The 26,065-nt window shown below is 41.7% G+C and overlaps 1 protein-coding gene across 3 annotated transcripts in view; it reads left to right on the forward strand.

Moving 5' to 3' along the window:
- LOC106561913 (band 4.1-like protein 4) overlaps positions 1-26,065 on the forward strand; it is a 98,646-nt gene that overhangs the window by 55,945 nt on the left and 16,636 nt on the right. For all 3 annotated transcript variants that reach the window (XM_014126271.2, XM_045688602.1, XM_014126282.2), the window contains exons 4-8: positions 5,043-5,094; positions 5,243-5,321; positions 14,424-14,521; positions 16,225-16,345; positions 25,831-25,918. In XM_014126271.2, coding sequence (XP_013981746.1) covers positions 5,043-5,094; positions 5,243-5,321; positions 14,424-14,521; positions 16,225-16,345; positions 25,831-25,918 — 438 coding nt within the window. The remainder of the gene's footprint in view (positions 1-5,042; positions 5,095-5,242; positions 5,322-14,423; positions 14,522-16,224; positions 16,346-25,830; positions 25,919-26,065) is intronic.

Consider the following 26,065-nt stretch of genomic DNA (forward strand, 5'->3'; position numbering starts at 1 on the left):
AACTGTAATCCAAACTCAACCTTCATTTACTTGTGACACAGTGAGGTTCCAAACTCCATTTTAGCCCAAAATTATCGTATTTACACTTTGTAGTAAATTTTGACACTAGAGTAAATGTTTCTGACTCATATTGATGCCATATAGGCCATTTTCAAAGGGTTTAGTTGTTTTTTAGGGGCAGTCTCACTTTAATTCAGGGTTAGGTTTAAAATCAGATTTTATGACTTTATGGCTGTGCCAGCTAGTGACCACTCTGAAGAGCTGCCTCCTGGGAAATATTTATGATAATAAATCCCAGCCTGCAGCACGCCTATAATCAAAACCTATCAATTAAAATAGACATCTCTGTAATTTATATGGGACTGCCTGGGGCAATAACAGTGTTAATTTTGGTAACTATTTTAGATTTGGTCTTTTGACTAAAGTACATTTTTAGTCTTAGTCAAATTTACATTCTTATAATTTCATCCTTTTTAGTTTGAGTTAATATCAGTTAACTAAAACCCTGGACAACTTTAGGCTAGTTTTAGTCAGTCATCTTAGTCACACAGTCACCATTTTTTTAAAATTAAATAATTAATATTTACCTTTTAACTTCCATCATGTTCAGATTAAGATAGCCTTGTCCAATTAAACCTACTATCCCCTCCTATAGCTGGCACATTTCTATTGTGGCAGATTATAAACAATGCCAGCCATGATTTACCATATAGGCTTCGCCTTTGTAACAGGTTAAACAATTTAGGCATACAGTTCTTTTCTCCCGTTATAACCTTGGGATGGGGGTAAATAACAGTGATTCAGAGCCTGGGCCTCTCAGTATGGGCCTATTGGAACAGAGCATGGGCCTCTCAGTCAGACCTATCAATCAAACTGTCCTAACTTAACTTCCTATTGAAGTGGTGCATGGTCCGGGCAGCCTCGCCCCATGATGACAGAACATTTTAATTTATTTATTATCTATCTATTATTAATCAGTTCCATTCACTGGGGGTTCTGAGCAGTGCTGAAGGGAAGAGAGACATAACTCTCTCATAATTCTCATACAGAACAAGCTCTGATCCCATGTTTTAAAAATCCTTGAGGTGCATTTGAACAGATATAAACAAATAAATAGACCTAGCGGTGCTTTGTGCAGGTGCCATGAATGCTGATAGATATAACATATTAAATGTCTGTACTACACACATACGCTACCTGCTTTAATAGATAAGGTTACTAGATAACTAAGGCTAGCATATTCCTTCATGTGCACACCATGATTAGATTTTTCTGTATAACAAAAGAATATTCTTCAGTACATTTAAAAAAAATTATAACTGCATCATACTGCATTATACCCGAAGGCTATAAAGTATTACAAAAGGTTAATAAGTAGTAGATTGTTGCTCAGGCTATCTTTCTAAGTGGAACTCCTCTGTCTTTGTCTGGTTGTCCATAGCGATACCGCCCTGTCACTGTCAGCCGCTGCTTTATCCCCAACCTCTCATTTGCATTAATTAGCATGCACTGGAACACACCAGCTGCAGTGATGTGATTATTGTAAATTAGATAAGATTAACCAATTCAATTAACTTATTCTAATTCAGTCACAGACACAGCTCTAATCACGTTCCCCTGGTCACCAACATCTGTTCCAGTGTGTTCTGGGTCGTTCATTAGGCACCAAACGGAAGAAAATGTAGTGAAACTGAGAGGGTCTACCTTTCCTGAACATGTCCAATAAGAAACGTTCATTTTCATTTTTAATAGCAAAACATTTTGCTATATTTGGCTATGATGTGCCCTAGTGAATATGACCCTGGGGCCCATCTGTAGTGTGGTGTGGTGAGGGTTTAGGTGGAAGGAAATGGGGATGGTGCACCATGCACAGCATCTGTCAGTGGCATATTTAAGTCTGAAATAGGTTTTTCAAGGCTAACCTACCTCATTACACTAACATTTATTCATCTCCATGCCCCAAAAATGCCCCAGAATCAAAAGATTGAGCTCATAGACCCCTCCCTTCTTCTAACATCCCCTGAATTTCCATCTTCATCTTGGGTAGTAGCTACATCTCCAGAAATTCGCATTAAATATATGGAATGCATATAAAACAGGACTTGAAGCTGTTTCTTCATGCAAGGGGTGCGGTGCAATTAATTTATATCAGACATGTAAGCAGTTTCAATAACATCAGCTCCATGATCTACAGTCCCCTTAAAGCATAAAACAGTGAGTGGATAATACTATTTATTGCAGTCTCATTTTAAAACAGTTGAATCCTGTTGCTAAGTTATCACGTTTGTTTTGAATGTTTGCTGCCGATGAGACTTGTTTAAGGTCCAATGCAGCCGTTTTTATCTCTATCAAATCATTTCTGGGTAACAATTAAGTACCTTATTGTGATGGTTTTCAATTAAAATGGTCAAGACTTTTGCTAGGACTGTCTGGGAGTGGTCTGAGTGAGGTGCCTAAATGGATGAACCTATGGGAGGGATATGTAACCTGAGAACTAGCTGTTATTGAGAGGTTTGAAACTCTTTGTTATTGGTCTATTCATTTATACCACGTAGTGATGTCACCGGGCGGGCCAAAACTCCATCCCACCAAAATATGCTGAAATTTAAGGCAGTCTTTTCAAACAGATCTTACACTAATTGGGCATTATCATAATTTTCCCAATTTCCCAGTGTTATTCCAACCTCATAGTGTGGAAATATAGATCAAATACAGGAAAATCACATTTTGACTGCACTGGGACTTTAAATTATTAAAAGAACAGAGGAAGAGAAACATTGTGGTCAATCTGTTTTCCTCCTTATGATGGTTCCCAAGAGAAGCCTAAGCTGCAATGACATTATGAGCTCTGACACAAAATCATAGCAAAGCATGGGCTCACTTTGACAACAATGCAAATAATGATTTTATAATAGAAGTTTGCATTCATGATCATAAGAAGCTCAACAACATCCCATCAGATAGACACTACTGTGCCGTAGCTGCTATAACCAATGATAAACACATGAATATATGTATGTCTTTATCAGAAGAAAATATATAATGTTGTGACATACACCAGATAGATGCCGTGAAATGTGTTGTTTTACAGGGTCAGACATATTAGTATGGCACCCCTAGAGCAAATTAGAGTTAGGTGCCTTGCCCAAGGGTACATAAACAGTTTTTTCACCTTGTCAGGTATTTGAACCAGCAACCTTTCAGTTACTGGCCCAACACTCTAACCACTAGGCCACCCAGTGAATATACTGTATAACCATGACACTTGTAGGTTGTAGATGTGGATTGTTATTTTTGAGATGAAGACATGTTCCAATATCCACACTAGCATACTACTTTGAATGCATACCTTTCCTTCAAAGTCATATACTAGTGTGGGTGTTGGAACATATCTAGTTAGCTTCATATACTATAGGTTATTCTTGTTTGAGACCTCCACAGTGTTTATATTACACATTGTCACGTAGGGTAATTGTACATGTGTTCAGAGCGGCATTGAACATGCTCAATGACTAGCCACTGAAAAGGCTGTTTAAAGCAGGATGTTCTATTATAAACCCACTGCTGAGGTTTGTTGGGAAGTGATGTCACTGTACTCTGCTAGAAATGTTTCTATATAGAACCAAAAAGCACCGTTATTTTAGCAGTGTACTTTGTCTTTTCTTTCAACCACTTATGTTATGTCACATTATACAACAGGGTTCCCCAACTGGTGGGCCGCGGGACTAATTTGGCCCGGGGGTGGTTTTGTTTGGACCCCAAGTTTTCTGAGCAAAAGCAATCTTTTTAGAATTTTCATTGTTGGTCATAAAAGACTGTAAAAACACCAGGAAATCGTCTGTAAGTGATTTTAATTTTGGAAATCTGTTTCCAAGTATTCTTACTCATAATAGAGAGACACGTGATCATATACAAATGTAAGCAAGGTTCTAGTCAAATATTATATATGTTTGGGCTTCTTGCGGTCAATTTGCAGTCTACACATTTTTGTAATTATGTTCCGGCCCCGCAACCATCTGCTCAATAAAAAGTTGTCCTGCAGCAGAATCTAGTTGATGATCCTGGTTGTATTATGCCTAATCAGTGTGACATAAGGACATTGTGCAGGCCAGGCAGTGTTGCAAGGAGATACAGTGCTTTTATTTTATTTCAAGCACTTATGTCGCATTGTAAGGCTGTTGGTTGTAGGTCTTGTAGTTGATAAAGCTGACAATGCGTCATCAGTGCATTCGACTGCAAACTTTAATACTGAGACTCTGCATAACTCATAACGGGATATAAAATAAATAATATGTGGATGAGGGAATGGTGACACCTCCACACACTAGATCATGGTAGCTCTGACTTGTCTTCTACTCAGAAGCCTTTGCTTTAATACAGTAGCCAATTAGAACACAGGTATGGGTGGATCACAATAAAAGTCCTATTCATATCACATCACATTCCTGTCCCACAGCATTATGCATCATCAACGTCCCATAAGGACTTTGTGCACAGAAATCCAGGCAGTCTTGCAGGAAGTTACCCAAATCAGATGTTCATTGATGTGTGCTATAGGCCCAACAAGATAAAAATACCCACCAAAGACTGTCTGCAAATCCAAAATGCCAGTACAGTCAGTATAAGATAATTCATAAAAGCCAGCATGCTGTGACCTGTTCTAACTCCATGTTTTATTGATGCAGATGTTAATGACTCACACAGTCACACTCCTTTTCAACAAGACAGTTTGGATAAAAGTTGGTTTTAATGTGGCTTCAGTATTACACCAGAATTTGCATGACTGAACATCCCTCTCTGGAGCTGCCTGCATTCTGTCCAATACACTGACTGCACACTGCACACACACACAATTACTGAATACTCATGCTCAAGGTAGCTTGTTACAGAACATACTGTAATTGTTACCGTACACATAGGCTACTAGTTACATATGGTATATTACGTATGGTACTACTTATGTAAACAAATATAATCATTATGGCAGTACTTTTTGTATGTAATTAAATGTCTTCTGTTTGTGTTTTTTTGTTTGTTTGCAGTATTGGCTTGACCCCTCAAAAACCCTTTCAGAACACAAAGATTTAATAACGAGTAAGTATCTCCTCTTCTTTCTGCGTTGAGTTGAATGTCTCTCAGCTGTTTGGATACAGTGATTTACAGTAGAAGGTTGCTGCAGTTAGTGAAATAGAAGGCTCTCTCTCCTTCTCTCTGACTTTCTCTCTCTCTCCCTTTCTCTCAGCGGGGCCTCCATACACACTCTATTTTGGGGTCAAGTTTTATGCTGAGGATCCCTGCAAGCTAAAAGAAGAAATAACAAGGTGTGCATTGTCAGGACTTCTCATGTCTCACTATTGTGTACTTAATTGGCTAGCACCTCCACACATGCAAAATAGCCTACATGTAGCACGGCCTACATACATTCACAGTACCAAGGTAACAAAACTAATCATGAAAAACTATTCAGTAAAGTTACATTTATTTTTATTTCACCCTTATTTAACCAGGTAGGCCAGTTGAGAACAAGTTCTCATTTGCGACCTGGCCAAGATAAAGCAAAGCAGTGCGACAAAAACAACAACACAGAGTTACACATAAACAATCGTACAGTCAATAACACAAAAGAAAAGAAAAATAGAAAAATCTATGTACAGTGTGTGCAAATGTAGAAGAGTAGGGAGGTAGGCAATAAATAGGCCCTAGAGGCGAAAATAATTACAATTTAGCTTTAATACTGGAGTGATGTGCAGATGATGATGTGCAAGTAGAGATACTGGGGTGAAAAAGAGCAAGAGGGTAAGTAATAATATGGGGATGAGGTAGTCGGATGTGTGATTTACAGATTGGCTGTGTACAGGTACAGTGATCGGTAAGCTGCTCAGACAGCTGATGCTTAAAATTAGAGAGGGAGATATAAGACTCCAGCTTCAGAGATGTTTGCAATTCATTCCAGTCATTGGCAGCAGAGAACTGGAAGGAAAGGCGGAAAGGCTTTGGGGATGACCAGTGCAATATACCTGCTGGAGCACGTGCTATGGGTGGGTGTTGCTATGGTGACCAGTAAGCTGAGAAAAGGCGGGGCTTTACCTAGCAAAGACTTATAGATGACCTGGAGCCAGTGGGTTTGGCGACGGATATGTAGTCAGGGCCAGTCAACGAGATCATACAAGTCGCAGTGGTGGGTAGTATATGGGGCTTTGGTGACAAAACGGATAACACTGTGATAGACTACATCCAGTTTGCTGAGTAGAGTGCTGGGGGCTATTTTGTAAATTACATCGCCGAACTCAAGAATCGGTAGGATAGTCAGTTTTACGAGGGTATGTTTGGCGGCATGAGTGAAGGATGCTTTGTTGCGAAATAGGAAGCCGATTCTAGATTTAATTTTGGATTAGAGATGCTTAATGTGAGTCTGGAAGGAGAGTTTACAGTCTAACCAGACACCTAGGTATTTATGGTTGTCCACATATTCTAAGTCAGAACCGTCCAGAGTAGTGATGCTAGTCGGGCGGGAGGGTGCAGGCAACAATCGGTTGAGGAGAATGCACTTAGTTTTACTAGCATTTAAAAGCAGTTGGAGGCCATGGAAGGAGTGTTGTATGCCATTGAAGCTCGTTTGGAGGCTTGTTAGCACAGTGTCCAAAGAAGGGCCAGATATATACAGAATGGTGTCGTCTGTATAGAAGTGGATCAGAGAATCACCAGCAGCAAGAGCGACATTATTGATATATACAGAGAAAAGAGTCGCCCCGAGAATTGAACCCTGTGGCACCCCCATAGACTGCCAGAGGTCTGGACAACAGGCCCTCTGATTTGACACGCTGAACTCTATCTGAGAAGTAGTTGGTGAACCAGGTGAGGCAGTCATTTGAGAAGCCAAGGCTATTGAGTCTGCCGATAAGAATGCGGTGATTGACAGCGTCGAAAGCCTTGGCCAGGTCAATGAAGACGGCTGCACAGTACTGTCTTTTACCGATGGCGATTATGATATCATTTAGGACCTTCAGCGTGGCTGAGGTGCACCCATGACCAGCTTGGAAACCAGATTGCATAGCGGAGAAGGTACGGTGGGATTCAAAATGGTCGGTGATCTGTTTATTAACTTGGCTTTCGAAGATTTTGAAAAGGCAGGGCAGGATGGATATAGGTCTATAACAGTTTGGGTCTAGAGTGTCTCCCCCTTTGAAGAGGGATGACCGCGGCAGCTTTCCAATCTTTGGGGATCTCAGACAATACGAAAGAGGTTGAATAGGCTAATAATAGGGGTTGCAACAATTTCGGCGGATCATTTTAGAAAGAGAGGGTCCAGATTGTCTAGCCCAGCTGATTTGTAGGGATCCAGATTTTGCAGTTCTTTCAGAACATCAGCTGTCTGGATTTGGGTGAAGGAGAAGCGGGGCAAGTTGGGCAAGTTGCTGCAGAGGGTGCTGAGATGTTGGCCAGGGTAGGAGTAGCCAGGCGGAAAGCATGGCCAGCTGTGGAAAAATGCTTATTGAAATTATCAATTATCGTAGATTTATCAGTGGGGACAGTGTTTCCTATCCTCAGTGCAGTGGGCAGCTGGAAGGAGGTGCTCTTATTCTCCATGGACTTTATAGTGCCCCAAAACGTTTTGTAATTAGTGCTACAGGAAGCACATTTTTTGCTTGAAAAAGCTAGCCTTAGCTTTCCTAACTGACTGAGCATATTGGTTCCTGACTTCCCTGAAAAGTTGCATATCGTGGGGGCTATTCGATGCTAATGCAGAACACCACAGGATGTTTTTTGTGCTGGTCAAGGGCAGTCAAGTCTGGGGTGAACCAAGGGCTATATCTGTTCTTAGTTCTACATTTTTTGAATGGGGCATGCTTATTTAAGTTGGAGAGGAAAGCACTTTTGAAGAGCAACCAGGCATCCTTTACTGACAGGATGAGGTCAATATCCTTCCATGATACACGGGCCAGGTCATTTAGAAAGGCCTGCTCGCTGAAGTGTTTTAGGGAGCGTTTGACAGTGATGAGGGGTGGTCGTTTGACCGCGAACCCAGTACGCACGCAGGCAATGAGGCAGTGATCGCTGAGATCCTGGTTGAAGACAGCAGAGGTGTATTTGGAGGGCAGGTTGGCCAGGATGATATCTAAGAGGGTGCCTATGGTTACGGATCTAGGGTTGTACCTGGTAGGTTCCTTGATGATTTGTGTGAGATTGAGGGCATCTAGTTTAGATTATAGGACGGCTGAGGTGTTAAGCATATCCCAGTTTAGGTCACCTAACAGTACGAACTCTGAAGATAGATGGGGGGCGATCAATTCACATATGGTGTCCAGGGCACAACTGGGGGCCAAGGGGGATCTATAACAAACAGCAACGGTGAGAGACTTGTTTCTGGAAAGGTGGATTTTTAAAAGTAGAAGCTTGAATTGTTTGGGCACAGATCTGGATAGTATGACAGAACTCTGCAGGCTGTCTCTGCAGTAGATTACAACTCCGCCCCCTTTGGCAGTTCTATCTTGTCGGAAAACGTTATAGTTAGGGATGGAAATTTCTGGATTTTTGGTGGCCTTCCTAAGCCAGGATTCAGACACAGCTAGGACATCCGGGTTGGAGTGTGCTAAAGCAGTGAATAAAACAAACTTAGGGAGGAGGCTTCTAATGTTAACATGCATGAAACCAAGGCTTTTACGGTTGCAGAAGTCAACAAATGAGAGCGCCTGGGGAATGGGAGTGATGCTGGGGGCTGCAGGGCCTGGGTTAACCTCTACATCACCAGAGGAACAAAGGAGGAGTAGCATAAGAGTACGGCTAAAGGCTAAAAGAACTGGTCGTCTAGTGTGTTCGGAACAGAGATTAAAAGGAGCAGGTTTCTGGGCGCGGAAGAGTAGATTCAAGGCATAATGTACAGACAAGGGTATGGTAGGATGTGAGTACAGTGGAGGTAAAGCCTAGGCATTGAGTGATGATGAGAGAGGTTTTGTCTCTAGAGGCACCATTTAAGCCAGGTACAGTCACCGCATGTGTGGGGGGTGGAACATTAAGGGCTAGCTAAGGCATATTGAGCATGGCTGGAGGCTCTACAGTGAAATAAGACAAAAATTACTAACCAAAACAGCAATAGACAAGGCATATTGACATTAGGGAGAGGCATGTGTAGCCGAGTGGTCATAGGGTCCAGTGAGTAGCTAGGCGAGCTGGAGGCATGGCGATTCACACAGTTAGCAGGCCGGGGCTAGCAGCAGGCTAGTAGATGGTCCTCAGGGTGACGTTGCAACGGGAGAGTCTGTTGAAACCACCTCGGATGGTTACATCAACAGACCAGTCGTGATGGATCGGCGGGGCTCCGTGTCAGCAGCAAAGCGTCCAGGCCAATTGGCAAAAGAGGTAATTGAAGCCCAGGGATTGCTTGATGGAATCTCTTCGGCTAGCCGGGAGATGGGCCTAGTTCAAGGCTAGCTCCAGGCTAACTGGTACTTGCTTCGGGACAGAGACGTTAGACAGGAGTAGCCACTCGGATAGCAGCTAGCTAGCTGCGATGATCCGGAGTAAAGGTTCAGAGCTTGCGTTAGGAATCTAGAGATGTGATAGAGACTGTGGTAGAAACTGAAATAAAATAATTAGAAAAACCACAAGTATACTGAAACTATCTTTGACTCCAAAACAAACTAAAATTAAATAAAAACCATTGTGAATTATGTTCAGTTTAAGTTTTCTTTATCTAAATTTTGCTCAAAAATCTAATGGGGTTTTCAAGCTTTTTTTCAAGCTTCTGAATTTGGCAGGTCACATTGAGATTTGACGCGTTTGAGTGGTAAGGCTAAAGCAACCGACTGTAGACTAAAGTTGAGGTCGGGGAGGTGCGGCAGTCGAAAGTCAGGCACTATGTGGGTTTCCAGCAGCAACGCTCAGAACAACATGGCAGTGTTGCTATTATTTATAATAAACGTTTTTCTTTCTCTCTGTCTCCAACCCCCATATCATACACTCAAAAACTGAAATAATATGGGTGTACGTTGTACAATCAATTAGTGAGAAGGAGATCTAAGAGGATTTGAATGTTATAAGCAACATGATACTTCCATATAGCTAGGGCCAGGCATTTTGACCGTTATTCTTATCAGCAACCTATGCTTTAGCCTAATGCACCAAATTATCTCAAGGACATTATCAACATAAATATTTAACTTATTCATTGTCTGTTATCAACATTATATGAAAATTATAGGCATTTTATCAAAAAAAATTGCCTATTTCTGAACAAAGTAGCCATTTTCATTCGCTATAAAAAAAAACGTAAACGCTGAAGATATGGCTTTTGCAAGTTCCAACATCCCTCTCGAAAAATTTGACAATCACAAAATGAGCGCATTCATTAAGACGCATGTAAAGAACGGAGGCGCAGGCAGAAAGCATCTTCGCAACAACGACAAGAACAAAAGTTTCTTCATATTTTGTAGGAGAGCTGGGTGAAGACGTTAAAGTTGTTCTTCTTGATGCAGTGTTTTTACAGGCAGTGAAGTATTCAACAGTGTCAGAATATCATTCCGAGTACCTGCACTTTGTTGAGGTCGGAGAAGCATGTCTCTCCAAATACTGCGATCTTAAAAGGGTTGGAGAAGATGTTGGGTTGTTATTTCTAAAGCGAATGAAAAGAGGCTAGCCATTTTCTGATATAAAAATGCCTATCATGCCCACATGTTAAGAGCAGACAACAAATGTGAAATATTTTGTTGATTGATGTTATCTTATGTAAGGATGAGACTGTTTCGCTATATCCTCCAAAACCTAAGGTAGAAGCATTATTCTGAAACAGCGTAATGTGTTTTTCTTAATTTTTTTTAGATGGCTGTCTATCCTGTCTTTCTGTTTATAATGTAATGCTAAATTGCAGGTTTTGCTGAATATATTGTTGTCTGCAAAGAGCGTCCCAGCGGGGTATTGGCACACTGTTTTTTCAGGCGATATTGTGATTTTTCTGGTGGGATTCATAGTCTCTCCAATTTAACTGTCCTAATTGCCTCATTTTTATAACCACCGATGATCAGGGATTGAGTCTGTTGGAGAGGATCAGATTGAGCAAAGTGATTTGTAGAATCACTGATCTACAAATAGTAGTCCCTGCCAAATAATAGGCTTAGTGCAATTAAGTTTCGTATGCTACGCCTCCCCTGGTTTAGGCAATTCCCCCCCCCTCCTACCAAACACTCGCACACAACCAGACCTTGAATGATTGATTGGAGACAGCTTGTGTCAATTAAACAGCATTTCCTAATTCTGGAAATACCGGTCAAAAAATTCAAGAAATAAAATTAAACAAAACTTCTGGTCCTACACAGCCTATCAGAAGGCAAGGTGGAGCTATTACCATATTGCTTACACCTGTTGAATTATCTCGGGATCTCCACAAGTGCATAAGGCTTAGGGGTCCATTTTGGATGACCTTTGATCACATGATTTTTTTGTAAAGTTCATGCAGTTGGAACATGTTTATCACCATAATGCAACACACTTTGCAAGGCGGTGACAATCGACTTGACAAAAGTGATCAGCTCGAACTCGCCCATTGACTTTAAATAATTTAAAGGTAGACAGCAAGATGTCACGAGCAGTACAGCAGATATTGGGCGCGTTCGAGCGGATACATTTTGTCTAGTCGGTGACCACCTTTCAAAGTGTGTTGCATTATGGGAAGAAAATGTCCAACTTGCGCCTACACGTTGAATTTTTGATGAAGTTGGCTTCAAGTCGCTGCAGTTGCTTCTCACCAACTGCACCATGCAGCCAAACGCCTGGGTAGTGAGAGGCACTATTTGTCAACCATTAGGTGTCTTTGGTTGACCCATGCGAACGTAACCGAATGCATGACTGAAACAGGAACCAACTTAGCCACTATTTTAAAGCTACAGGCAGAGCGGAGGATACACATTAAAGTGATATTTGAGACCTATCTGACCAATTAATTCACGTTTTTAGTTCATGAGTGTATGATATGGGAGTTTAGAAAAGTTTTCAACATGTGTAAAGAAACTTTTATTAACAATAGCAGCGAGGTTGACACTGCCATGTTGATCTGAGCCTTGCTGTTAGAAAACCTCTACAGCACGTGTCAAACTCATTCCACGGAGTGCCAATTGTCTGCAGGATTTCGCTCTTCCTTTGTACTTGATTGATGAATTCAGGTCACTAATTAGTAAGGAACTCCCTTCACCTGGTTGTCTAGGTCTTAATTGAAAGGAAATACCAAACACCAGCAGACACTAGGCCCTCCATGGAATGAGTTTGACATCCCTGCACTACAGTGTCTGACTTCAAGCTGTAGCATATGCATCTCCCCTGACTTCACCCGTCCACTTTCGTCTACAGTGAGGCTTCGTTAGCCATACTACTCAAACACCCCCAATGAGATGAGCGTAATGCAAGACTTTGCTCTCACACAGTCACACAGAGTATCTGCGCATGTATACAGTTGCGATTCAAGCTGCTATACCGTGGTAGCTACGGGACCAAAAGATCAGAGAAGTTTAGCCTCGCACTGTTGCGGAAATTGACCCACTCCTACGGTTTACTTTATACATCTATATCATCTCACTGAGTCGACCTTTAAACCTAAATTAACCTATGCTCTGACTCATCAGCTTATACATTACTGCCCCACAGTGGCAAGAAGGGATATCCCCAAAAACACAACAACAAAACAACACATAAATGGCTCCTAGCCTCCAGGCATTGGCTACTTTCTGTCCCTAACACTAAAACTAAAACTGAAACTAAATAATATGAAAACTACATTTTTTTAATATAAAACTTGAAATGAAATAAGTAAACCAGATCTCAAAACTGAAACCTTTTATTTCATGTTTGTATATATACAGTACCAGTCAAAAGTTTGGACACACCTACTCATTACAGGGTTTTTCTTTATTTTTACTATTTCCTACATTAATAATAGTGAAGAAATCAACACTATGAAATAATATGTATGGAATCATATAGTAACCAAAATAGTGTTAAACAAATCAAAATATATTTTATATTTGAGATTCTTCAAAGTAACCATGCTTTGCCTTGATTACAGCTTTGCACACACTTGGCATTCTCTCAACCATCTTCATGAGGTAGTAACCTGGAATGCATTTCAATTAACAGGCGTGCCTTGTTAAAAGTACATTTTTGGAATGTCTTTCCTTCTTAATGCGTTTGAGCCAATCAGTTGTGCTGTGACAAGGTAGGGTAAGTAAAAACCTTTAAGCGCAATGATGAAACTGCCTCTCATGAGGACCGCCACAGGAAAGGAAGACCCAGAGTTACCTCTGCTGCAGAGGATAAGTTCATTAAAGTTGCCAGCCTCAGAAATTGCAGCCCAAATAAATGCTTCACAGAGTTCAAGTAACAGACGCATCTCAACATCAACTGTTCAGAGGAGACTGTGTGAATTAGGCCTTCATGGTCGAATTGCTGCAAAGAAACCACTACTAAAGGACACCAATAATAAGAAGAGACTTGCTTGGGTCAAGAAACCATCAATGGACATTAGACCTGTGGAAATCTGTCCTTTGGTCTGATGAGATTTTTGGTTCCAACCGCTGTGTATTTGTTAGGCACAGAGTAGGGGAACGTATGATCTCCGCATGTGTGGTTCCCACCATGAAGCATGGAGGAGGAAGTGTGATGGTGTGGGGGTGCTTTGCTGGTGACACCGTCAGTGATTTATTTAGAATTCAAGGCACTCTTAACCAGCATGGCTACCACAGCATTCTGCAGTGATACGCCATCCCATCTTGTTTGCACTTAGTGGGACTATCATTTGTTTTTCAACAGAACAATGACCCAACACACCTCCAGGCTGTGTAAGGCTATTTGACCAAGGAGAGTGATGGAGTGCTGCATCAGATGACCTGGCCTCCACAATCACCCGACCTCAACCCAATTCAATTGAGATGGTTTGGGATGAGTTGGACCGCAGAGTGAAGGAAAAGCAGCCAACAAGTGCTCATCATATGTGGGAACTCCTTCAAGCCTGTTGGAAAAGCATTCCAGATGAAGCTGGTTGAGAGAATGCCAAAGTGTGCAAAGCTGTCATCAAGGCAAAGGGTGGCTCCTTTGAAGAATCTCAAATATAAAATATATTTTGATTTGTTTAACACTTTTTTGGTTACTACATGATTCCATATGTGTTATTTAATAGTTTTGATGTCTTCACTATTATTCTACAATGTAAAATAAAGAAAAACCCTGCAATGACTAGGTGTGTCCAAACTTTTGACTGGTACTGTATATAAATAAAAACAAATATAAAAACACAAAACTATAATAACCTTGCACAGTACACATGTACTCTCCATGCTTGGTGGTTGTGTTGTTATTTGCATGTATTGTATTTAATGTGCTATATGTGTGGGATTTAAGGATGTGTGTCTCACTTGGCCAGAGTCTGTGCCTTGGTACTGTAGGTACCAATTCTTCCTGCAGGTAAAGCAAGATGTACTACAAGGCAGAATTCCCTGTCCCCTTGATATCAGCGCACAGCTGGCAGCCCTGGCCATACAGTGTGAGTACCCACAAAGAGAGAGAGAAGTAGAGAGAGTAAATTGGGAATGAAAAGAGATTCAATAATTGTATTACAGTTGATGTCGGAAGTTTACATACACTTAGGTTGGAGTCATTAAAACTTGTTTTTCAACCACTCCACAAATTTCTTGTTAACAAACTATAGTTTGGCAAGTCGGTTAGGACATCTACTTTCTGCATGACACAAGTCATTTTTCGAACAATTGTTTACAAACAGATTATTTCACATATAATTCACTATATCACAATTCCAGTGGGTCAGAAGTTTACATACACCTCCAAGGCACAGTCAAATTAGTGTATCTGTGGATGCATTTCAAGGCCTACCTTCAAACTCATTGCCTCTTTGCTTGACATCATGGGAAAATCAAAAGAAATCAGCCAAGACCTCAGAAAACTAATTTCATACCTCCATAAGCCTGGTTCATCCGTGGGAGCAATTTCCAAATGCCTGAAAGTACAAGTTCATCTGTACAAACAATAGTACGCAAGTATAAACACCATGGGACCACGTAGCCATCATACCGCTCAGGAAGGAGACACGTTCTGTCTCCTAGAGATGAATGTACTTTGGTGCGAAAGTGCAAATCAATCCTAGAACAACAGCAAAGGACCTTGTGAAGATGCTGGAAAAAGCAGGTGCAAAAGTATCTATATCCACAGTAAAACGAGCCCTATATCAACATAACCTGAAAGGCCGCTCAGCAACAAAAAAAAGCCAGACTACGGTTTGCAACTGCACATGGGGACAAAGATCGTACTTTTTGGAGAAATGTCCTCTGGACTGATGAAACAAAAATAAAACTGTTTGGCCATAATGACCATTGTTATGTTTGGAGGAAAAAGGGTAGGCTTGCAAGCCGAAGAACACCATCCCAACCGTGAAGCACGGGGGTGGCAGCATCATCTTGTGGGGGTGCTTTGCTGCAGGAGGGACTGGTGCACCTCATAAAATAGATTGCTCCTTGAGGCAGGAAAATTATGTGGATATATTGAGGCAACATCTCAAGTCATCAGTCATGAAGTTAAAGCTTGGTCGCAAATGGGTCTTCCAAATGGACAATGACCCCAAGCATACATCCAAAGTTGTGGCATAATGGCTTAAGGACAACAAAGTCAAGGTATTGGAGTGGCCATCACAAAGCCCTGACCTCAATCCTGTAGAAAATTTGTGGGCAGAACTGAAAAAGCGTGTGCGAGCAAGGAGGCCTACAAACCTGACTCAGTTACACCAGCTCTGCCAGGAGGAATGGGCCACAATTCACCCAACTTATTGTGGGAAGCTTGTGGAAGGCTACCCGAAACATTTCACCCAAGTTCAACATTTTAAAGGCAATGCTACCAAATACTAATTGAGTGTATGTAAACTTCTGACCCACTGGGAATGTGATGAAAGAAATAAAAGCTGAAATAAATCATTCTCTCTACTATTATTCTGACATTTCACATTCTTAAAATAAAGTGGTGATCCTAAATGACCTAAAACAGATTATTTTTACTAGGATTAAATGTCAGGAATTGTGAAAAACTGAGTTTAAATGCATTTGGCTAAGGTGTATGTAAACTTCCAACTTCAACTGTATGTGATGTCACTGTTCATAGTATTATATGATCTCTCACACAGTCAAAATGTGTGTGTGTTCGTGTTTGGGTACGCTTATGACTTTCACTCTTTGTCTCCAGCTGAACTTGGCGACTATGACCCGTACAAACATGCGTCAGGCTACGTGTCAGAGTACCGTTTTGTCCCGGACCAGAAAGAGGAACTGGAAGACGCCATCGAGACAATTCACAAAACCGTAACGTAAGGAAGCCCTCTCATCTCATCTTCCTCTCCTATCTCCTCTTTTCTCCTTTCCTCCTCCTCTCCCTCTCCTTCTTCTCCCCTCTCTCCCCCTCACTCCTCTGACAGCCAGCCCAATCCCTAATCCCAGTCTGATCCCCTCATAACAGATTATACACTATGTGTGTGAAAGGGTCCCCTCTCTCCACTGTTCTTTGCATCTGATATGTTTGTTAATGTGACTACTGTTACAGTGGCTGGGTTATGTAGTCCGTTTCTGTTGGTGTATTATTTCTGTGTCATAAGGGATTGGACTATCTACAGTATCTGATCTAATCATTTCTCAGAAAGCATTTAGAACTCGCTGAGATATAACAGAGACTACTTTATCTGTAACTGTTTGCTAGTACTGGCACTTTAATACTAAACCCCAGTTGAGTCCTTCATTTATCTGTTCTGAAGCGTTTTGTTGGCTCTCAAAACAAGACTGTTGATATAGACATACTGTTATCTATGTTTATATATGCAGTGCCTTCGGAAAGTATTCAGACCCATTGACTTTTTCCACATTTTGTTTAGTTATAGTCTTATTCTAAAATGGATTAAATTGAAAAAAATCCTCATCAATCTATACACAATACCCGATAATGACGATGCTAAAACAGGTTTTTAGAAATACCTTATTTACAGTTGAAGTCGGAAGTTTACATACACCTTAGCCAAATACATTTACACTCAGTTTTTCACAAATCCTGACATTTAATCCTAGTAAAAATTCCCTGTCTTAGGTCAGTTAGGATCACCACTTTATTTTAAGAATGTGAAATGTCAGAATAATAGTAGAGAGAATGATTTATTTCAGCTTTTATTTCTTTCATCACATTCCCAGTGGGTCAGACGTTTACACACACTCAATTAGTATTTGGTAGCATTGCCTTTAAATTGTTGAACTTGGGTCAAACGTTTCGGGTTGCCTTCCACAAGCTTCCACAATAAGTTGGGTGAATTGTGGCCCATTCCTCCTGACACAGCTTATGTAACTGAGTCAGGTTTGTAGGCCTCCTTGCTCGCACACGCTTTTTCAGTTCTGCCCACAAATGTTCTATAGGATTGAGGTCAGGGCTTTGTGATGGCCACTCCAATACCTTGACTTTGTTGTTCTTAAGCCATTTTGCCACAACTTTGGAAGTTTTTTAAAAACATTTTAATAAATAAATAAAAACATTTTAATTCTTTAATTGTCCATTTGGAAGACCCATTTACGACCAAGCTTTAACTTCCTGACTGATGTCTTGAGATGTTGCCTCAATATAGCCACATAATTTTCCTACCTCATGATGCCATCTATTTTGTGAAGTGCACCAGTCCCTCCTGCAGCAAAGCACCCCCACAAGATGATGCTGCCACCCCTGTGCTTCATGGTTGGGATGGTGTTCTTCGGCTTGCAAGCCTCCCCCTTTTTCCTCCAAACATAACAATGGTCATTATGGCCAAAAAGTAATATTTTTGTTTCATCAGACCAGAGGACTTTTCTCCAAAAAGTACGATCTTTGTCCCCATGTGCAGTTGCGAACCGTAGTCTGGCTTTTTTATGGCGTTTTTGGAGCAGTGGTTTCTTCCTTGCTGAGTGGCCTTTCAGGTTATGTCGATATAGGACTAGTTTTACTGTGGATATAGATACTTTTGTATCTGTTTCCTCCAGCATCTTCACAAGGTCCTTTGTTGTTGTTCTGGGATTGATTTGCACTTTTCGCACCAAAGTACGTTCATCTCTAGGAGACAGAATGCATCTCCTTCCTGTGCGGTATGATGGCTGCGTGGTCCCATGGTGTTTATACTTGCATACTATTGTTTGTACTGATGAATGTCGTACCGTCACTTTAATAACTCTACCTACATGTACATATTACCTCAACTAACCGGTGCCCCCGCACATTGACTCTGTACTGGTATCCCCCTGTATATAGCCTCGCTATTGTTATTTTAATGCTGCTCTTTCATTATTTGTTTCATTAATTTTTTTTTTTTATTAAAACTGCATTGTTGGTTAAGGGCTTGTAAGTAAGCATTTCACTGTAAGGTCTACACCTGTTGTATTCAGCGCATGTGACAAATACAATTTGATTTGAAGGGTAAAGGGATGACAGACAGAGCTGTGACTGAGAAGAAAAAAACAGAGGCCTGATGATAAGAGCTAGAGAGACCCCCCCCCCCAATTAGTATTAAGTCAGATTGCACAGTGCTGCCAGGACCCCAACCCTATTGGGAGGGTTATGGATTACAGTTGTGATGACTGGTCTGCCCTCACAAGCACGCTCCTCCTCATTGTGAGAGAGTAGGCAATAAATCAGACAGACAGACAGCTCTGTTTTGATCCTTGACAGATTTAATTGAAAAGAGAAATATATTTTGATCATCACATATTAAAATGTAATGATACGAATCAGGTCAGTTCAGTGAAGCCATCTTTCTAGAAGGAATTAATATAGAATGGAGAATAAACCAATTTTTCCAGAGGAATTTGACCACAGCACACAAGTTATCCATCCATCCATTCTCTGTTGTTGTTTGTGTTTTCCAAACAGTGGCATGGTCCATGGTATTGTGACAGTGAACTGAGTGAAGTGATTGTGGTTTAATCTCAGTGTGAAACACGAGAAACAGCCAGCTCCAACAAATGTCCACTACATTACACCAACATAATCTCCCCATGCAGCCCCCGTCAGCCGGACACGCATACACACACACACACACACACACACACACACACACACACACACACACACACACACACACACACACACACACACACACACACACACACACACACGTGCATGCACACACTCAGACACACATATTAACGATCTAGACCCACCATACCCTCTGCAACCAAGTCTGGTCCTCTGTCTCTCTGTGGATAACAACATTCTCCTCGCAGTCAGACAGTTTATTATTCTATAACAGAAACCTATCGGGTTGGTCTTCTAAAATTCAGACCGTAATATCACATACCATCTATGTATTACAGTACCTCTTCAGTGTCAAGCCCATAAGTCCTGAAGGGTGTTAGTTAATTATCATACATCCTCTTAATGCTGCTGAAAAGACAACAGTACGCACAGTAAGAAGTGAAAAGGGTTCAGGCAGCTATCAATGATTAAGAGACTCTGAGCATCAATTGGGCTCTTAGCTCCTCTAGCAGCTCTCTCTCTCTCTATCTGTCTGTCTGTCTGCTGCTGTGACTGACTGTAATACTGGAGGGAGTCTCAGCCCTCTGGCCTGCTGATGAGGCTCAGGCCTCGGTCGTTATTTACGCAGTGAGCTAAGTGTCCCATGGAGAGAGGACAGCGGAACAGGCTGGGCTAATTGGAGATCAGCCACTAGAGGGTTCATCAATGCATCCTCCTATCCTCCCACTGCTATCTGACTGACTGACTGGTCAGAGAAAGACAAAAGAGAGGTAGAGGGGAGGCAGAGAGAGGAAGAAGTGGGAGAAGATGCAGATAGACATAGAGAGAGGTTGTGAGAACAGAGGAGTTGCAAGGGGGAGGAAGAGCGAGAAATATATAGACAGAGGGAGCGGCACTCAGGAAGAGAGAGACAGTGGGAGAGAGGGACATAGAGACACTGAAATATGAAAACAAGGAGGGACAGAGGTGAAGCAGAGGGATGGAAAGGGAGACAGAAGGAGCAGGAGAAAGGGCGGAGAGTTAGATGCAAAGAGACAGAAATGGAGAGAGAGTGAAATGAGAACTGAGTGGGGATAGAGAGGAGGCAGAAGGCGGAAGAGAGAGACAAAGGGAGCTGGACTCAGATAAAGAGTGGGAGAGGGCGTGAGGGAGAAGTAGATGCAGAGAGACAGACGTAGCGGGCTAGGTATCTGCCCTAGTTCTCTCCAGAGCCTGTGGATGTCGTCCTCGCTGTGATCTGCTATGTAGTCAGCACCAAGCTCTGCTCTCTGACACTCTTCCACTTCCTATTCCTGCCTCGTCATACCAGGCGGTCCCGGTCCCATAGGCAGCAGACAGGCCAGGCGGAGAGACATAGGGCTAACCACACACACCAGCGGCGCACACACACACACACACACACACACACACACACACACACACACACACACACACACACACACACACACACACAGCCTGGCAGACCCGTCCCCGCCCGTCTCCCCGCCCACCCCAGAGCGTCCGTAAATAACTCCCCCGTTCCAATGCCGTTCGCCACTCGCCGTATTTATACCAGCAATCATCACAACCCTGTCCCTGGCCCTGGCCACCTATAAAGAACATGTGAACAGAATCCATAATGGACTCGTAAGGAATCCCGGGTGACATTGTGTCTTCAGGGTAGGGAAGGAGAAGAGGTAGAGGGGGAGGAGAAGGAGAGGTGTGAGGAGCTCTAGGGGTCACGCTTGAACAGGCTGAATGAGCCTGAGTCTTTGTGTTGCTAATGTGTGTGATCAGAAGATCAATGATACGGCTCGAGAGCAGAGAGGGGAGAGCAGAGGAGGGAAGGGAGGGGTTGCACCACTCCAAACATAACATCAGAAGGGGGATGTAGAGCACAGGATACTGTGTAGAGTTTCCCAAAGCCAGAGTTTACACTGCAGACACACTGCTTATAGTCCAGAGCTTACACTGCAGACACACTGCTTATAGTCCAGAGCTTACACTGCAGACACACTGCTTATAGTCCAGAGCTTACACTGCAGACACCCTGCTTATAGTCCAGAGTTTACACTGTAGACACCCTGCTTATAGTCCAGAGTTTACACTGCAGACACCCTGCTTATAGTCCAGAGCTTACACTGCAGACACACTGCTTATAGTCCAGAGTTTACACTGCAGACACCCTGCTTATAGTCCAGAGTTTACACTGCAGACACACTGCTTATAGTCCAGAGCTTACACTGTAGACACCCTGCTTATAGTCCAGAGTTTACACTGCAGACACCCTGCTTATAGTCCAGAGTTTACACTGCAGACACCCTGCTTATAGTCCAGAGCTTACACTGCAGACACACTGCTTATAGTCCAGAGTTTACACTGCAGACACCCTGCTTATAGTCCAGAGTTTACACTGTAGACACACTGCTTATAGTCCAGAGCTTACACTGCAGACACACTGCTTATAGTCCAGAGTTTACACTGCAGACACCCTGCTTATAGTCCAGAGTTTACACTGTAGACACACTGCTTATAGTCCAGAGCTTAGACTGTGGGCTTCATGATACATACACTAACACCTTATTGACCTAGGAATTCCATCACCCTTCATCCACATTCATAGATATTTGGTAGACTTAGTTGACTGTTGGGACATGTTTCACCCTCGATAAACATACCGTAAAACCACAGGGAGTTGCTCCATAGCTGTGGTTTCCTTGACTGCATGCTTTTGGTTTTTAAACACGACCCTTTCTCTGTAGTTAATCAGTAATAGAAGATACGTAACCCAGACCACAACTCAGTTGAACATTATCTCACATGGAATTTCAGGAACATGGAAAAACCATTATTGATTAGATGAGGAGGAGGGAAAGTATGTTATGTTACAGTTTTAGTTCCTTTGTGTTTATTTTATTGTTGTCTCGTGGCATCAGACAAGTCTGTCTCTGAATATTAAGTCTGGCACGTAAGATTACTTGTATTAAACACTACTGGTCAAAAGTTTTAGAACACCTACTCAAGGGTTTTTCTTTCTTTGACTATTTTCTAGATTGTAGAATAATAGCGAAGACATCAAAACTATGAAATGGCACACATGGAATCATGTAGTAACCAAAAAAGTGTTAAACAAATCAAAGTATATTTTAGATTTGAGATTCGTCAAATAGCCACCCTTTGCCTTATATATATATATATATATATATATATATATATATATATATATATATATATATATATATATATATATATATATATATACACATACATACAGTTGAGGTCGGAAGTTTACATACACTTAGGTTGGAGTCATTAAAACTCGTTTTTCAACCACTCCACAAATGTCTTGTTAACAAACTATAGTTTTGGCAAGTTGGTTAGGACATCTACTTTGTGCATGACACAAGTAATTTTTCAAACAATTGTTTACAGACAGATTATTTCACTTATAATTCACTGTATCACAATTCCAGTGGGTCAGAAGTTTACATACTGTGCCATTAAACAGCTTGGAAAATTCCAGAAAATGATGTCATGGCTTTAGAAGCTTCTGATAGGCTAATTGACATCATTTGAGTCAATTGGAGGTGTACCTGTGGATGTATTTCAAGACCGACCTTCAAACTCAGTGCCTCTTTGCTTGACATCATGGGAAAATCTAAATAAATCAGCCAAGACCTCAGAAAAAAAATTGTAGACCTCCACAAGTCTGGTTCATCCTTGGGAGCAATTTCCAAATGCCTGAAGGTACCACATTCATCTGTACAAACAATAGTTCGCAAGTATAAACACCATGGGACCACGCAGCCATCATACCGCTCAGGAAGGAGACGTGTTCTGTCTCCTAGAGATGAACGTACTTTGGTGCGAAAAGTGCATATCAATCCCAGAACAACAGCAAAGGACCTTGTGAAGATGCTGGAGGAAACAGGTACAAAAGTATCTATATCCACAGTAAACGAGTTCTATATCAACATAACCTGAAATGCCGCTCAGCAAGGAAGAAGCCACTGCTCCAAAACCATCATAAAAAAGACAGACTACGGTTTGCAACTGCACATGGGGACAAAGATCGTACTTTTTGGAGAAATGTCCTCTGGTCTGATGAAACAAAAATACAACTTTTTGGCCATAATGACCATCGTTATGTTTGAAGGAAAAAGGGGGACGCTTGCAAGCCGAAGAACACCATCCCAACCGTGAAGCACGGGGGTGGCAGCATCATCTTGTGGGGGTGCTTTGCTGCAGGAGGGACTGGTGCACCTCACAAAATAGATGGCATCATGAGGTAGGAAAATTGTGGATATATTGAAGCAACATATCAAGACATCAGTCAGGAAGTTAAAACTTGGTCGCAAACGGGTCTTCAAAATGGACAATGACCTCAAGCATACTTCCAAAGTTGTAGCAAAATGGCTTAAGGACAACAAAGTCAAGGTATTGGAGTGGCCATCACAAAGCCCTGACCTCAATCTTTTAGAAAATTTGTGGGCAGAACAGAAAAAGCGTGTGCGAGCAAGGAGGCCTACAAACCTGACTCAGTTACACCAGCTCTGTCAGGAGGAATGGTCCAAAATTCAGCCAACTTATTGAGGGAAGCTTGTGGAAGGCTACCCGAAACGTTTGACCCAAGTTAAACAATTTAAAGGCAATGCTACCAAATACTAATTGAGTGTATGTAAACTTCTGACACACTGGGAATGTGATGAAATAAATCATTCTCTCTACTATTGTTCTGACATTTCACATTCTTAAAATAAAGTGGTGATCCTAACTGACTTAAGACAGGGAATTCTTACTAGGATTACATGTCAGGAATTGTGAAAAACTGAGTTTTTAAATGGCTAAGGTGTATGTAAACTTCTGACTTCAATTGTAGATACACTGAGTGTACAAAACTTTAATATTATCGAGTTGCACCCCCTTTTGCCCTCAGAACAGTCTCGATTCATTGGGGCATGGACTCTACAAGGTGTGCTGGCCCATGTTGACTCCAGTGCTTCCCATAGTTGTGTCAAGTTGACTGGATGTCCTTTGGTTGGTGGACCATTCTTGATACACATGGGAAACTGTGAGCGTGAAAAACCCAGCAGCGTTGCAGTTCTTGACACACTCAAACCCGTGCGCCTGGCACCTACTACCATACCCCGTTCAAAGGCTCTTAAATATGTTGTCTTGCCCATTCACACTCTGAATGGCACACATACACAATCCATGTCGCAATTGTCTCAAGGCTTAAAAATACTTCTTTAACCTGTCTCCTCCCCTTCATCTAGACTGATGGATTTAACAAGTGACATCAATAAAGGATCATACAGTAACTTTCACCTGGATTCACCTGGTCAGTCTGTCATGGAAAGATCAGGGGTTCCTAATGTCTTGTACACTCAGTGTTTATGATATGATTTATTTGACAAAAAGAAAAACTAGGATAACACAAACAAGTTTAGAAACGTATTTCCATTGTGGTCCTCTTGTTAACAAAATACATCATCAATGAACAACAAAGTAAAGATGGAAAACTAATGGAGTTGAGGCAGTTTGGAAAAGTCAGTATGGCTTGAGTGGAGGGGGCAGATGGCACAGTACAGCCAGAGAGAAAGTCAGTCTGTCAGACAAGACAGGAGCTCTTCATCAGGGCCCATCGCTTTGTCCAGCGTTCCCAGTTCCTCCATAGTAACCGCTCCTCCGTAGGTGGCTGATCCTCCATTGCAGACAGTGTAGCACGCACCTGGGTGATGCTTTGGCTGCAGTAAAGCACCAGAAAATCAACCACACCTCAGCAGTGGTCAGGAACAGTCCCTCTTCCTCTCTGACATCGCAGTCTCCACCTTCCAACCGGCAGGTGAAACAAAAAAGATGGTGCTGCCGTTGCATTATTGAAATGGCAACATTAGCCATCCAACTAGCCTTCCCTGTAGCTCAGTTGGTAGAGCATGGTGTTTGCAACGCGTGGTGTTTGCAACGCCAGGGTTGTGGGTTCGATTCCCACGGGGGGCCAGCACAAAAAAAATAACAAAATAAAAAGAATGTATGAAATGAAATGTATGCATTCACTACTGTAAGACGCTCTGGATAAGAACGTCTGCTAAATGATTAAAATGTAAAATGTAGCAGGCAAACAAACAGATTTAACATCAAAGTCCTGTAACAGGACATTGAAGACCATGTTTATGTGATGAAAACAGAGATTGATTAAAAAAAAAAATGTTCAAAGTTCACATTTATATTTACTAAATGTACAGGAGCTCTCTGCCTAGGCGACCTTATGGGCACCATGGCCATTGTAGTTTGTATTGCCTCTTTGTGTATCTCACCTCTTCAGAGTGAACCCATTGTCTTGAACTGTCCACAGTTCTCTAATACACTCCCTATAATGACCTCTGTTGTTGCCCAAGGTCAGGCAGATCATCATGATAGCTTTACTGTTTATTAGACTGTGGGGTTCCTGACGGTTCAACAACTCTCAATCAATCCAATAAGTGTCACCGGGTGTGAATTACAATGCAATATATATCAACTTTACATTCATTTTTCATGTTACATGGCTGTTTCTAAACCCTTAGCTTTCGAATAGATAAAAGCAACTAGACCAATGATATAGTCTCTATTGTACACTACTTGTCATTGTACACTAGATAATATTACACTATGTGTACTTGTAGATGTGTACTAGATCATGTTACACTATGTGTACTTGTAGATGTGTACTAGATCATGTTACACGATGTATACTTGTAGATACACACTGGATAACACTACGTTCTATGGGCTTTTCTATGGACTTTAAAGCCTTTCCTGATGCTTCGCTAACAAGATAACATCTCTGTGTTTCAGGGGTCAGGTTCCCTCCGAGGCTGAAGCCAATTATTTAGGAATAGCTAAAACACTGGATATGTATGGAGTCGACCTTCACCCTGTGTTCGTAAGTAGGAGCTGGACTCTGACTGTGGAGAAGACTGAGATGCTTGTTAGAGTTGTATTCTGTGGTTTATCACAATCACCTTGCCTTGATCATGTTCCTTACAATTTCTCTCATGGCAGCCTTACCATTTGGTTCTGTTTACTGAGA

Source organism: Salmo salar, chromosome ssa01 (genome assembly GCF_905237065.1).
Source record: "Salmo salar chromosome ssa01, Ssal_v3.1, whole genome shotgun sequence".
Lineage (NCBI taxonomy): Eukaryota > Metazoa > Chordata > Actinopteri > Salmoniformes > Salmonidae > Salmo > Salmo salar.